The 15,791-nt window shown below is 47.3% G+C and overlaps 1 protein-coding gene across 3 annotated transcripts in view; it reads right to left on the reverse strand.

Annotated features, from left to right (window-relative positions):
* The window catches only part of Pip4k2b (phosphatidylinositol-5-phosphate 4-kinase type 2 beta), a 34,638-nt gene that overhangs the window by 4,087 nt on the left and 14,760 nt on the right, over positions 1-15,791 (reverse strand). Inside the window, exons 3-9 of one of the 3 annotated variants that reach the window (XM_008845275.1) lie at positions 14,151-14,247; positions 11,456-11,608; positions 10,687-10,833; positions 9,340-9,378; positions 8,576-8,689; positions 985-1,243; positions 479-582 (exon numbers count right to left, since the gene is read on the reverse strand). In XM_008845275.1, coding sequence (XP_008843497.1) covers positions 479-582; positions 985-1,243; positions 8,576-8,689; positions 9,340-9,378; positions 10,687-10,833; positions 11,456-11,608; positions 14,151-14,247 — 913 coding nt within the window. Of the gene's footprint in view, positions 1-478; positions 583-984; positions 1,244-8,575; positions 8,690-9,339; positions 9,379-10,686; positions 10,834-11,455; positions 11,609-13,735; positions 13,865-14,150; positions 14,248-15,791 lie in introns of those variants that run through there. The other 2 variants (XM_029569446.1, XM_029569445.1) reach the window with 2 other exon arrangements.

Raw genomic sequence — 15,791 nt, forward strand, 5'->3', positions numbered from 1 at the left:
TCAGGCCAGGTCAGGAAGTGGTTTACACGGCAGAGTTGTCCTGGCCAGCTCCTCTGATATCTCACTGTAGTAGAAATGCAATGAGGAGGTAGCACAGAGGCCCCATCTCTGGGGGCGGGGGGACTACATGTGCAGAACAGTAGCTTCAAGCCTGTGGGGAGCAGTGTGAGCACGTAAACAAAGCTATTCTTGGCCATACAACAAGATGCACAACATGCCCAGCAGCCCCTGGGGAAAGGAGCTGGCAGCTTAGGCCCAAAGATCAGAGAACTCCTGGGAAAACATTACCTGGTTTGGGAGACAGGGTAGAAAAGGCAGGGAGCACAAGGCAAGGCAAACAGGCTGCTCTTCCTCTTCTCTGCTGAGAAGAGGGGCTGGAGCACCCTTCCTAGAGCAGGAGGCCAAGAGCAGGCCTGAGAGATCTGAGGGGAGTAGAGACCACTCCAATAGGCTGGGCTCTGGAAGGTGGAGAACTCACCCCATGTTTCACTGTTTTGGCAGCATGTGCAGCTTTCTTCTTAGCGTCATATGGCGTGAGGATGTCGATGATGGCCATGAAATAGACCTCCTTTTTAGGGGCACCTGCAGGAGAGGAGAAAGTGGCTGGGGCACACACAGAACCTCTGGATAAAGTGGCTGGGCACACACAGAACCTCTAGATAGGCTCCGAAGCCCCATCATCCAGAGCTGAGGATAAAGGGTTGGTTCTCTACAGTCCTACCTCGGGGAGCCAAAGCAGCAACACAAAAATGTCTGTTTTCACATGAACCAAAGCAGGATTGTGCCTTATCACCCAAGACAAGCAGAGAGGTGAAAGAAGGCCTGAGAGAATGAACCCAGGTTCCAGTTCTTGGGGTGACCTGGCACAGAAGGCTGGAGGCAGGAGGCAGCAAGTCAGCAATGAGGTGGAATGTGAACACCCTGAATTCCAGTAAATGGAAGGACGTAGGGGCTGGGCAGGGAGGCAGCACAAGATCCACTTACTTTCATGGCTTTTCATGGCATAGACATCAACAGAAGGGTCAAACTCTCCAGGGCCGAAGAACCGGGGGAAGCTGAGGAGGTTGCCAGGGCTGTCCGGAGGCGTGCCATAGGAGCAGAGCAGGCTGCCACCCACCCCGTCATTCTCACACTCCTCCTCCTCTGCCCGCTCTTCCACTTCCATCTCCTCCTGCTCTGCCCGGTCCACATCGTGGATGCCTACCAGCAGGCTGTAGTCCATGATCTTCAGTTGGGCCAGGAACTAGGGAGTGGAGGGCAGAAAGGTGAAAGGAAGTGGCTACATAGGACATCTCAGTGCCATCTGGGAAGGGGGAAAAGCAATCCTTTCAACTCACCTCTACAAAGGGTTCTAAAATACAAGGGTAAGGCACCTCAGACCTGGCCCCCAGTGTCTAAGGGGAAGGCAATGACTCAACAGGAAGCTGAAGGACTGACAACAGGGATGAGAGGACTCCCTGGGGAAAGGCACCAGGGCTGTGGCTGCAGAGTGAAGAGAAGCTGTTCAGGCACAGGCTGTGGAGTAAAGGTCTAAGTGCTCACCGCTGGAGGGAGGAGCTGCCTGGGGTGGGTACAGACAACTAAGGCCGTGGTAAGTTCAAGGAAAGACATAAAGGCATGCTGCACTGTGGAAGAGGCTCGAAAGATGGGCACAATACAGCTTATGAGTCCTAAAGTAACATTAAATGCAATAGAACAGAAAATAGCATGTATTACACAAAGCAAATACCTTCGTTGTGTATATTTGTTGTTGCAAGTAAAAGGTACTTTGTTTTTTTCTGTAATCTAGGCTAGCCTCAAACTCATGGCAAGCAATTTCAGGTATGAGCCACCATACCTGGAGGTTAAAGGCACTTCTAACTGGGGTCACAGGTGAAGTTTCAGAAACTATGCAGTTCATCTTCTTTATGACTCAAAGTAAAAATGGAAAGGAAAGAAAGAGATCAGCATTTATGATCAGCAGCTACAGCAACCACCTTTCTCACCCTTCCCTAAAGGTCAAGAGAAGATGTAGGGAGCAGAGAGGAATTCTAGGCCCTCCCCTGTTCTGCCCCGTCATGCCTCAGTTTGCTCATGTGTAGGAACGATAACAGGAACAGGATGGTGTCTGGTTCTTTGCTGGGTTTCACAACTTGGGAGGAATAGAGCCTATGGGAAGGATATAGGATGGGCTAGCCAGGGGGTAGTCCAGCTTAGTGGTCACTATCAGCCATCTGCCAGGCATTCTAGCATGGTCACCCATAGAGCCTTCTAGCAAAGTGTCAGACTGACGATCACTGTTATAGAAGACTAGTAGGAACATCACCACAGCCAGGAGTTGCTCTGCATGGAACCAGAACACAATGAAAGGCCCTAAGGCTGGAGACCAGCAGAAGCTTCTAGGAAGAAAAAGGTGGGAGCACCTTCCAAGCACCTCTGAACAAAACCTCAAGTCTAGAAAGAAGCTGGGGTCCATAAGCAAAGGCCATGATTCACCACCCCTGAGTCCCTAGGAACAATGGTCTCAGTAAACTGCCTTAAATTCATCTTAGAAACACAGTAGGAAAAGAGCGAGAAAAAGGAGAAAGAGAGACTCAAGACAAATTGAATGTCAGAGCATAAAAGAAGAATGAGGGCTGGAGAGATGGTTCAGGAGTTGAGAGTAGTGACTGCTCTTGCAGAGTACTGGGGTTCAATTCCCAGCACCCACATGGTGGCTATGAACCATCCTTAACTACTGGGAATTGAACCCAGGTCCTCTGCAAAAGCAGTGAGTACTCTAACTGCTGAGCCATCTTCTCCAGCCCCTGCTTTCGTTTTTTTAAAAAAAAGATTTATTTAATTTTGTATGTATGTGTCTGTGCCTGTGTGTCTCTAAGGGCATCATGTGAGCAACCATGTAAATGCTGGGAGCTGAACCCAAGCCCTGGAAGAACAGCAAGTACTCTTAACTGCTGAGCCATCTCTCCAGCCCCCTATCTTCTGCTCTCCTTGGTGAAGGCCCCTTCCCACCAGCTCAGGATGTGATTATTAGGCTTCCCCTGTACAGTTCCCAACCTGCTTTCTCAAGTTGGACACCAGAAAAATATGAATAAAAAAACTGGTTAGACTAGAGTTGGGATTTTTGTTATGTTTTTGTCTCAGAGACATATGTTTTGAAAGGCTCTTGATTCCTATGTTGAAGAATAAGGAATTTTTTCTCCTTTTTTCTTTCTTTCTTTTTTCTTTTTTTCTTCTTTATATGTAAGCATCTGTGTGTATGTTTATTTGTTTGAAAACAGGGTCTCACTAAGTCACCCAGGTTGGCCTAGAACTCTCTATGCAGCACCGGATAGCCTCAAACTCAGGATCCTCCAGCCTCAGTCTCCCTTGAATGCTGGGATTACAGGCCTATGTCACCATGCCCAGCTCTCTGCTTTTTATCACTGTAACCAAAAACTCACTGCTTGAGTATACCAATTCCAAAACATTTACCTTGTTGGCACAAACTACAAATACAATATTGTCCATATTTCCATGAGGCCCAAGCTCCTGCTTCATTTCTGCCAACCATGAATCAAGAGCATCAAAGGAGTCTTTCTGTCCAACGTCATAGACCAGTATCACACCCTGCGTGTCCTTGTAAAATTCATTACGGACCTTCAAATGGAAGAATAGAGGCACAAGGTGTTGGTTCTGTGTTTATAAGAACATATCTCAGAGATTAACAAGTTACGTCCCTTTTTTGTAGTCAGAATACTTATTATATAAAATCAAAGTGACGTAATTTTTAAAAAGCTACTAGAAGAATTTATAACCGAAAATGAGGGTTCCCTTCCTCAGAGGCATCACTCTCTAGTTGTTAATAGACCTTAAAAGAACACCAATCATGTAAAGTTCTTCTTAGGAAGTAAACAATTAAAAGAGCTTAACACAAAAAATGAAGCAATTATCAGCAATGGCTATACCCATACAACATATATCCCAGAGTTTCCACAGAATTCTAGGCAGAATTTACTAGACTATTACAGTACATCAACTTCCAAACTCCAAACTCAGAATCCAGCATAGCCAGATGGCAAGTAGCACAGGTTGTGTAGGCAGCAGATCTGGGTTCACACCCACCAGCAGCTATGTGATGCTGGGCAAGTCACTTAACCTCTGTGCATTTCCTCATCCGTAGTAGGGGATCATACCACGTAGGGCTGGATTAGGTGAGGCCATGAAAGCAATGTGCTTAGCCTGGTGCCTGTGAAACAATGTATGCCAGCATCTTCTCCCTTTCTGTCTTGAATCCAGTCTTTTACTGTCCTTAGATACTTCTTCAGAAATGACAACTTGCCTCTGGGGCATAGCTACAACTATGGCAAGAGGGGATAAGAAGTGCAGGGCACACTAAAGTGGTAGTAACAGTGAGATGTTGCTAGACAAGGAGGGGGCTTTAGGCAGAGAACATAGCTATGTGTTCTTTTCATAAGATCCTTGTATGTACTCAGACGCACACTGGGTATATATTAAGAAATGAAGACGCACAAGGTGGTAGCATATGCCTGTTATATAGCACTTAGAAGGCTGAGGCAGGGATTGTGAGTTCCAGGCCAACTTAAGACTACACAGTGAGTTTGAGGCTAGTCTGGGTTATATAATGAATCCCTACGGAAAAAAAGGAAGGAAAGGGGCTGGCGAGATGGCTCAGTGGTTAAGAGCACTGACTGCTCTTGCAGAGGACCTGAGTTCAATTCCCAGCACCCACATCGCGGCTATAAACCATCCTTAACTACAGTTCCAGGGGAATCTGATGCCCTCTTCTGAGCGCCACAGTATTGCACAGCATGGGTGCACTCACATACATGCAGGCAATACACTCATACACATAAAATTAAATAATAAACCCGAGCGTGGTGGTGCATGCCTGTGGTCCCAGCACTCGGGAGGCAGAGGCAGGCGGATCTCTGTGAGTTCAAGGCCAGCCTGGTCTACATAGTGAGTTCCAGGACAGCTGAGGCTACAGGGAGACCCTGTCTCAAAAAGACCAAAAAAAAAAAGACAGAATGAGGGGGCTTGGCAGATGGTTTAAGGGGTAAAGTGCTTGCTATTCAAGCATGAAGACCCACGTAAAAGCCAGAGTGTAGAGACGGGAAGATCCAGGAGCTTGCTGGTCAGCTGGTCTAGCCAAAATGGTGAATTCCAGGTTCAGTGAAAGACCTTGTCTTAAAAAATAAGGAAGATGCTGGGCATGGTGGCACATACCTTTAATCCCAGCACTTGGGAGGCAGAGACAGGCAGATCTCTGTGAGATTGAGCCCAGCCTGGTCTACACAGTGAGCTCCAGGCCAGCCTATGGCTACAAGGAGACCCTGTCTCAAAAAAAGACCAAAAAAAAGGCAGAGGGGCTAAAGAGATGGCTCAGACTCAGTGGCTAAGAGCACTTGCTGCTCTTTTATAGGACCTGAGTTCAGTTCCCAACAACGCACACTGGATAGCTCATAGTCACCTATAATTTCAGGAGACCTGATGTACTCTTCTGACCACCTTGAGCACGTGTACACACATGGCATACCCTTCAGACACAGACACAAATAAAATAAAAATAAAATCCTTAAAAAAAATGGTGCCGCCGGAAGCACACCTTTAATCCCAGCACTTGGGAGGCAGAGGCAGGGGGATCTCTGTGAGTTCAAGGCCAACCTGGTCTACATAGTGAGTTCCAGGACAGCTGGGGCTACAGGGAGACCCTGTCTCAAAAAGACTGCCTCCCCCCTAAAACCCAGGTTTGGTTCCCAGTGCCCACATGGTGGCTATGAACCATCCTTAACTCCGGTTCCAGGGGAATCCAACTCCCTCTTCTGACCTCTGCGGCATTGGCATGACACGGGTGCACTCACATACATAAATCTGGTATCTTCTTCTGGCCTCCATGGGCACCGCATGCACATGCACTTACATGCAGGCACAACACTGATGCACATAAAATAAATCAATACTTTAAACAAACAAACCAAAAAACCCAACTTGCAATCCCAGCACTTGGGAGGTGGAGGCAGGATGTCCAAGGTCATCTTCAGCTACATTTTGAGTTCAAGGCCAGTCTGGGCTACATGAGAGTTCCTATTTGAAAAGCCAACCAACAACAACAACAACCAAAAAAAGCTCTTAGAATGAGGCAGGATGAGTGAGAGTTTGAGGCCAACCTGGGCTACATAGCAAGACCTTGTCTTGAAAAGAAACAGAAACAAAACCAAAAAAATCTCAAATGCATTTTAATACATCTAATCTTATCATAACTCAGCTGACCTTTCCCAAAACATGCTCAGAACACTGACAGTCAATAGTTAAACAAAACGATTTACCCTAAAACATTTTTTCTTTTGGAGATAGGGTCTCCTGTACTGAGGCTGGTCCTGAACTCCTCATCCTCCTGCCTCTACCCCCTAAGTGCTAGGATTACAGTTGTACACCACTATGCCTGGTTAACACAAAACCCATTTTATTTTTTAATTAAAAAATCTTTTTTTATTTTTATTTTATGTGTATACATGTTATGCCTGCACATGTATAGTGCTCCTATGTCATACAGTACCACAGTACCTAAGAACAGAAGAAAGCGTTGGATCCCCTAGAACTGGAGTTACCGGTGGTTGTTAGCTGCCATGTGGGGGCTGGGAATTGAACCTGGGTCTTCTGCAAGAACAGCCAGTGCTCTTAACCACTGACCCATCTCTCCAGCCAAAACTTATTTTATAATAAGGTGCTGAATCACTCATGTAACTTATTGGACAGTGTAGAATATACTAGAGTATCAGAGGCTCATGGTCAGGTCACACAGCTGACTTGGGGCTCAGGCTGTCCAGCTTCATGAGAATTTCCCTCCCATCCCAGCCTGTGAAAAGAGCAAAATGCAGCCAGGAGTGGTGGCGCATGCCTTTGATCTCAGCACTCAGGAAGCAGAGGCAGGAAGATCTCTGTGAGTTCTAGGCCAGTCTGGTCTACATAGTGAGTTCCAGGCCAGCTGAGGTTACAGGGAGACCCTGTCTCAAAAAGAGCAAAAAAAGAAGAAAAAGAAAAGATCAAAATGTAAAGTATGGTTTCTGCTCAGTGCATTTCACTTTTGCACACTGTAAAGTCAAAACCACTGTAAGTTAGGATTGTCTTCATAGATTTTACCCCATTAAAAAAAACAAAAACAAAAACAAACTTTAGGTCTATAAAGTTTTGTTGTAAAGAGCAGGCTTCTATTTTTTTAATTTATTTTTATTTTATGTGCATGTGTGTATTGCCTGCATGTAGGTAAGCGCACCCATGTCGTGCAATCCCCTTGGAGGACAGAAGAGGCTGTCGGATCCCCTGGAACTGAAGTTACAGACAGTTGTTAGCTGCCATGTGGGTGCTGGGATTCTAACCTGGGTCTTCTGCAAGAACAACCAGTGTTCTTAACCGCTGAGCCATCTCTGCAGCCCAAGAGCAGGCTTCTAATTTACTAAAAGATAAGGTGGGAGCTAGGGGTGCATCTGTGTGGTAGAGTACTTGCCTAGCATGCATAAGGCCCTGAGCTCAATCTCCAGCTTCACAAAAAGTAGACATTGACCAGGCTCCAGTGGATGGACACACACCAAAGGACACTCAGGGACACAAAACTGACCCAACAGGCCTTAATATATATGACACAGTACAGTACATGAAATCCAGTGGGGAAGCTATAAGAGGGGTGCAGTTAGAGGAGGGGGGTCTAAATATGATCAAAATATATTATAGGAAATTGGTAAAGATTCAATTAAAAAAAGTAGACACTGAGCCAGGCGTGGTGGCACACACCTTTAGTCCCAGCACTTTGGAGGCAGAGGCACAGGCAGGTGGATCTCTGTGAGTTCAAGGCCAGCCTGGTCTACAAAGTGAATTCCAGAACAGCTGGAGCTACAGGGAGAACCTGTCTCAAAAAGATCAAAAAAAAAAAAAAAGTAGACACTGAATATCAGTAATCTGAAAAACATATTTAGTAGCTTTCACCTGATCACCTATCCACTCTTGGAACAACTTCTCTATTGAAGTCCCATTATAACCAGGAAGTTTCTAGGGACGTGGAGGATCAAAGCCTGAGAAAGCCTGGTTGGAGGATCTTAACAGCTGCTTTCCTGCCACTCTAATGCTGGATGCTCTTCCACTATGGGAGCACCATGTGTGAGAATAGACCAGTAAGGAGATGGGAGAAGCATTCCAAACTGGGTTACAAATGCCCCACTGGCACAATAGTATGCCCCAATGGAATGCCCACTGCACAAGTGCAGACACTGCTCACACTACCACACATTTCACTGCACTCCTGAAAAAGAGTGTGTTCCATTTTTCTTTTTTTTAAAAAATCCTATTTTTATGTGTATGCGTGTATTGCTTGCATGTGTCATGCAGTGCCCAAGGAGGTCAGAAGAGGATGTCCAATCCCCTGGGACTGGAGTTATGGATGATTGTTAGCAACCATGTGTGTGCTAGGATTTGAACCTGGTTTTCTGCAAGAGCAGCTAGTGCTCTTAACCACTGAGCCATCTCTCCAGCCCCATGGTTCCATATTTCTGAGAAAGACTCCTGCTTTGGGTACAGGATTAAGAAGAAGGTTAGTAAATACCTCAACATCCCGCTTAAGTTTCTCCAGGAAATTCTTTTTACTTTCCTCTCCCACATGCAGCTTCTGTCCTTCATTGAGGAAGTCATTGTCCTTGAATGTTGGCAAGTCCTTGGCCTGGGAAAGCAATAGCAATGGTAGGTTAGGCAGGCTGACTCACTTGCCCAGGAGAAATGAGCTGTTTTGCTGAGAGCAGTGTGCAGAAAGGGGAAGGGTCTTTTTTTTGTTTTTTGAAACAGGATCTCACTGTAGCCCTAGCTGGCCTGGAACTCACTATGTAGACCAGGATGGCCCTGAACTCTGAGAGATACACCTGCTTCTTTTGGGCTTAAAGGCATGAGTCACCACACCTGGCCCAAGGGGAAGGGTCTTCAGCACAAGATGCTCAGCCCGCTCAGCTGACAGCACAGGAGCCTACAGACCCAGGTGTGAGACAAGCAGGGACAGCAAACATGTGGCAGTGAAGACTGACCAAAGGATCCTTTCCTGCTGAGTGTGGGTTATGTTAGGGCTCAGGGGGCCACTAACTAATTCAGAATGGACTATCTCCATTCAAGCAGAACCACAAAGAACCCAGCAAAGGTGGAAGTAAAAGGCTGGGGACCAAGCCTGTGCTAAGGAAGGCAGGTGTTTAGTGACAGAACATTTCATGGTGACAAATGCATGTCTGGGAGCTGGGCTGGGGGTTACAGGGGGGCAATGACAGGACGCCAACAGATGTTACCAATTCCAAGTGACCCTGTCACACTTGCTCAGCATTGGCATACCTTCTCCTTGTCACTTGCTTCTCTGGCAACAGTAGAACCCTGAAAGGATAAGAGCCGTCAGAAGAGGGCCAGCCAAGCAAGGCCAGCTCGTTTTTCAGACACACATGTGTGCCAGTGTGTATGGTATGTTTGTGTAAGGCCAGAGGTGGACTTCAGGTGTCTTCCTCAATCATTCTCTACCTTTTTTGAGATGGTGTCTCTCACTGCACTGGAGCTCACTAAGTTAGCTAGACTGGGTGGCAAGCAAGCCCAGAGAGCTTCCTGTCTTTGCCTCTCAAGTGCTGGGATTAGAGGTGCACACTCTCACATCTGGCTTTTAGATGGACTGCACTCAGGTCCTCATGCTTGAGCAGTAAGTATTTTACCCACTGAGCCATCTCCCCAGCCCCTAAGACAAACCCCTTTGAATAAACAAACGTATACTAGGCACTGGGGACAGTTAGCAGGTAAATGGAAGTAGGCTGGTTAATGTCCCAGAGGAGCTAGGAGGCAGCAACTGGCTCACTCACTCTAGCATAGGCACTTCTAAAGCTCTGACTAGGAACAAGAGACATGGAAGGTACTCAGCAGAGGACTGCACTGGAGATCTCAGTCCCCACCCTTATGCAACTTTCCTGATAGCTGTGGCCACATCACTCATTACAATGGTGCTAAATGGTGCAGGGAGGAGGCACTCTGAGAGCCTGTAACACAGGGCTGGGCCTAGACTAGGGTGATGTGGTGGCAGGCCTACTTCCAGAATGGAAGTAGGAAGCATTTCTGTGTGGGAGGAGGAGGTAGGGAGAAGCACAGGGCTGCTAAAGGGAAGCTGTTCAGATAGTATACATGAACTCCTGGATAGCAGGAGAAGGGAGGAACAGGCAAGGTGGGAATGCAAAGGAAACAAGTTTTGTCCTTGCAACAGAAGGAGGAGACAGCAGTGCTAGGTGACAAGTCAGAAAGCCTCATTCAAGAACAGAGTACTCTGGTTCACAGCCACAGTGCATTCTTCTTGATGTCTAGAAATGCATTTGCACTATCATTGCACGGGGCCTGGACATACGCCAGAGTATGTGTGTCAGCATAGCCTGCCCCCATCCTGCTGCCCTTGGTGTGTATATCCCAGAAAGGCGCTGAAGAGCACCAACTGTTACATACATATGGTGCACTCAGGGCTTAACCAACCTCTTTATTACTCTCACTTACACTTCAGCCTTTGGTCTACAAGAGGTAGGTATATCAACTCTGGAGTCATCTGTTTATGTTAACACGTGTGCTCCAGCTCTCCAAGTATGTGAAGCTGGAAGAACAGCCTCTCCCAGACTGACAGAGCATGGCCACCACACAGGGAAACACAGAGCCCTTTACCTTGAGGTCATATTTTCGGTGTACAGTAAGCCGATGGCTGAACACATTCCTGGTAACCACCATGTAGGTTTCCACACCATCCACAGTTAGGCGGTACATGCCCAGGAACTGTGGCAAAAGGGTGTTGCCATGACACTCCACTATGAACTAGAACAGAAGCAGGAGAGAGGGAAAGCTAAGGAGCAGGACAGTACCGGAAGGATGGGATTCTCCCAGGCCAAACTACTCTTGGCTACCTGGGGTTCTACCTCTGTGCCAGTGGTTTTCAAAACGGTTCTGTGAAGTAATGGGGGTTCCTCAGACTTAAAGAATAGGTGTTCCTGTCCAAGTGAAGGGGGCCAAGAGACTTGACCCTCTGAAGTCATGAATCAAAATAAATCTTTTCTCTTTTAAAAATGTTTTATTTTTATCACATTTATATAGTACATGTGTGTTCATGTACCCACCTTTGTGCATGCTTATAGAGTACATGTAGAGGTCAGAGGACAAAGTGCAGGAGTTGGCTCTCTCTTTCTGCTATGTGGGTCCAGGGTTCAAACTCAGGTTGTCAGGCTTGGTAGCAAGTGCCTTTACCTGCTGAGCCATCTTGCTGGCCCCAGATCTTTCCTCCTCTAAGCTTTTCTGCCAGGTGCTTTGTCATAGCAATGAGAAAAGAACTAATGCATTAGGAAGCACCTGCCATTATTAGAAAGGACCCAGCCCTCCCTGCAAAGCTCTCTTTCCCTCCTTCAACCCATCCTCCACAGCCCGGGCTTGGGACTCACCATACCTGGTGGTATTTCTTTAAGATATTGTGCATCTCAGCCACATCCTCACTTGATACAGTCTTGATGACAAAACGCCGATCATAGGTGGTAAGAAAACGTGTGCCACACCGGCCCTGGCTGTCACTGTTGATAGGGGCACTTCGTGTCACTGAGTTCTAAGGAATCAAGACAAAAACAGCAGGTCTTGAGGGAGAAAACAGTATTTTCGTTTTTCTTTCCTATGCTGACAATTGAACCCAGGGCTATGCATATGATGGGCAAGTCAGTATTCTACTGCTGAGCTAATGCCTCAGCACTGTGACTTTTGACTGTGACTCAGTCTTCTATTACAGGCTGAATTGCTCAAAGGCCAACAAACACCAAAACAGAGGACTCCAGAGGGGACCTTACCTACCCCCTTTTCTCTTTGGGTATTCACATCCTTCTCTAAAGTCTTTCTCCAGAGTGATGAGAGTTGTTCACCACCACCTGCCTTTGATGCCAGACTAGGCTCTGTGAAGTGTGCTTTCATTCTGAGCCTGAAGCAATACTAACAACTAGAACTGCCTCAGTGTGAGGGGACAGGGTTCTAATTCCGACCCTTATAAGCAATATGACCTTGAATGAGTCAGTTTTCTCTTTTTTTTTTTTTTTTTTTTTTTTTTTTTTTAATGACAGGGTCTCCCTGTAGCCCCAGCTGGCCTGAAACTACATAGACCAGGCTGGCCTTGAACTCACAGAGATCCACCTGCTTTTGCCTCCCGAGTGCTGGGATTAAAGGCGTACGCCACCACGCCCGGCACCAGTTAACCTCTTGGTCCTTGAGTTTCTCCACTTAGAACATAGGTAGGCAGACCAAGAGGACTATTCCAGTTTCCTGGATAACAAAGACCAAGCTTAGGAAAAACATGAGGCCTATAACAGGAGGCAATGAATGCAGTTGCTTCTCTTCGCTATATTGATTCTGATGTAGGAAAAAGGTGAGAAGTTTGTCTTATCTCTCTTCCCAATATCTCCCCTCATGTCGACCCTGTTCTTCTGTGCAGGCTGGAAGGTAGTGCCACGTCTGGCTCTGGCTCTGCTCCTCCTCAAGGCCCTGTCCCATTATGCTCAGACAGAGAAGCCTGAGGAGGGTAGGGGCAGGTGAATGGAGCAAGGGTATGTGGCAAGGCTAAGGGGAGATCCCAGCTGTCCAGGCTCCCAGGAACATATCCCACAGGATCTGCTCACAGAAATGCCTCCTCTTCAAGCCCTTTCTTAGTCTAACTGATATTCTACTTGGTCACTTAATTCAACCTCACAAAACCCTGTGGAGGGCAGTCCTCCCTTCATGGAGGAAACAGCGGGAAGAGCTAAGGAGCTCTGGACAGTCTTTGGCAAAGGTGCTAAATTAAAGGAGAGGAGCACCCCTAAAACATGGAGTCCCCACTCCAGAAGTAGTTGAATAGGCTATGTGATTGCCCTCTCTCCCTGCCTGGCCCTGTACCAGTAAGCTAGGTGGGCAGCAAGCCTGGTGGAGGTAGGGCTCTGCAGCCTCATGTCTAGCAATCACCAGTAGCCCATGAGTAAGAGTCCCCTGCCTGAACAGCAACCTCCCTGCCCTCATTCCAGCTTTGCGCACAGCACAGTGCTGTGCCCACAGGCTATGAGAGGCACAATGCAAACATGGAGAAGATGGGGAAAGATGGCTGAGGGGCAGGGAAGGAACCACAGTGGAGGGAAGATGTCCAACAACTTGGGGTGGCAAAAATGGCAAGAAATTTTCAGAAAATAAGATTCTATTTAGGTCATAACTTAGGGTGTGGTTCTAGCAGAGGAGCTGGAGGGACCTCAGTACTTCTCAGCCATGGACTTGTCTTCAACTTGTTCCTCATCATGACACTTATCTCTGCATTCAAGCCCTGGTGGGGAGGTCCCCGAGGCCCATTCCACTCCTGTGAACTCTGTAAGGTTTACTCCAACAATGTCTTTCTGGATTTAGGCATCCATTTAATCTCACTGTGCTGTCCCCAAGGATGACAGAAGTCAGTTATAGTCTACTGCTTCAGAGGAAAGACAAACCCTTCCACTTTTACTACTAGGCTGTCTGCCACGAAAGAAGGAGCTCCAAGTGTGAGGTGGAGAAGGCACAGAAGCCACAGACTCTAAGTCAGACTCTACTGTCCTGATATTGGGACTGATCTTCCCTAATAGGCCAATGATTTCTAAAACAGTATAATGCCCTGAAAGGGGCAGTTGCTCTGCTATGCCTACCCCACTCCCACCACAAGGACAGGGTCAAGTTGAGAAGGTGACACTCATACCTGGCAGTAGTCACACTACCCTTGAAGTCTTCCTTTTCTAATCTGTCTTATCTGCTTTAAGAGGCCTCATCTCTCGCTGGCAACAATTCTCTTTTAAGTCAAACTACGAAGGAGAGGGTTCTTCAGCCTAGACTGGGAATGTCAGACTGAAATGAAGCAGCTTCCACATAGCCCTCTCCCTCCCGCTGCTCTCCTTCCCAGGGGCAGGAGCCTGTGAGGCATCCTCAGAAGCTCCTTGAAGGCCCTGCCCCTCTAAGAGTCCTCCAGTCCTGGGCAGACTGCTGGCACTGGAGCAAGCAGAGACAGGAAGATGCAGCAGCTCAAGGACAGCTGACACTTTTCCCCTCTACTGGTCTTGTGGCTTCCTGATCCCATCACCCCTGAACCCTCCGGTTGTGCCAAGACAGCCCGGTACCTGGTAATCCTGATCATCAATCCCAAACCTCTCCCGGAGGTTTCGGAACACCATGGGGCAGTACTCCTTGAACTTGAAGCGGCTGGGGAGGTTCTCCCTAGGGGGAAGCAGAGACATGCTTTGTGAACTGCCCCTACTCAGCTTGACTCTGACACCAGAACCCTTCAAAGGGTGACCCATAGACATCCTGGTGCTGAAGAATCTTCCATGCTTAAAAAAGGTTTCTAGGGGCTAGAGAGATGGTTCAGTGACTAAGAGCACTGAATGCTCTTGCAGAGGACCCAGGTTTGATTACCAGGACCCACATGGCAGCTAACAACCATCCATAACTCCAGTTCCAGGGGATCCAACACCCTTTTCTGACCTCCGTGGGCACTGCACAACATGAGTGCACCTACCTACATGCAGGCAATACACTCATACACACAAAATAAAAATAATAAATATAGCCGGGCGTGGTGGCACACATCTTTAATCCCAGCACTCAGGAGGCAGAGGCAGGTGGATCTCTGTGAGTTCAAGGCCAGCCTGGTCTACATAGTGAGTTCCAGGACAGCTGGGGCTATAGGGAACTCTGAAGGCAAATCTCAAAATCTGTGTTTTTAAAACACTATAGGTGATTCTGGGCATACAGAAATTCATCTTTACTTTGTAAATTCACTCTGTAAAAATTCATCTAGCCACATACACAGAGGATTTGCATACTTTCTGTATATTGTCCTTAAGTAAAACTTAAAGGAAAAAACAAACTACTGGGAAGTGACATGGTGTAGGTCATTCTCACAACACATGTAAGCACCTGTTCACAACACATGTGAACACCTACTGGTGTAGATCTGCCTCGCAGCACATGTGAGCACCTGATGGGAATGGAACTGTCTAGAAAGATCTTTCTCATCAAAAGGGGACTCTCAGGAGACAGAGGCAGGCCGGATCTCTGTGAGTTCAAGGCCAGCCTGGTCTACATAGTGAGTTTTGGGACAGCTAGCTTGGGCTACAGGGAGACCGTGTCTCAAAATGACCCCACCAAAAGAGGGGGGACTCTCACGTGGGGCATGGTGGCATGTATCTTTAATCCCAGCCCTCAGGAGGCAGAGACAGGTGGCTCTCTGCAAGATCAAGGCCACCCTGGTTTACATCGTGACTTCCAGGTAGGCTGTGACTAGGGAGGCCCTGTCAAAAAACAATCAACAACAACAACAAAAAAAGGTGACTCTCCTCTAGGATGTATCCATGGAAACATCCTGAAAATGGCTACATCAAGGAAGCCCTGCCTAGGTGTCCACTGAGATGAAGCTAAAGTGCTTTGAGCCAGGCATGGTAATGCTCACCTGTAATGCTAGCACTCAGGAGACTAAGGTAGGCAGAATGCTGAAAGTTCAAGGCAAAACTAGGCTACCTAATGAGTTCCTGACATCAGGATAGCCTGACGTACATAGTGAGAAGCTGCCTCAAACAAAACAAAACAAAACAAAACAAAAACCCAAAGAAACAAAACCCTATAGGTGGTTTGTATTGACGAGGTCTGCAGTCAGCTGACTGGGAATATGTTTTTGGGGGCATATGGCAAGTGCGCCACTACTGAGTTATATGTTCCCAGCCCTGGGATTATGTCTTTACAAAGCCTTGCCACTCCTTAGT

The sequence above is a fragment of the Nannospalax galili genome, unplaced genomic scaffold (assembly GCF_000622305.1).
Source record: "Nannospalax galili isolate Female #2095 unplaced genomic scaffold, S.galili_v1.0 scaffold1382, whole genome shotgun sequence".
NCBI classification, from domain to species: Eukaryota; Metazoa; Chordata; class Mammalia; order Rodentia; family Spalacidae; genus Nannospalax; species Nannospalax galili.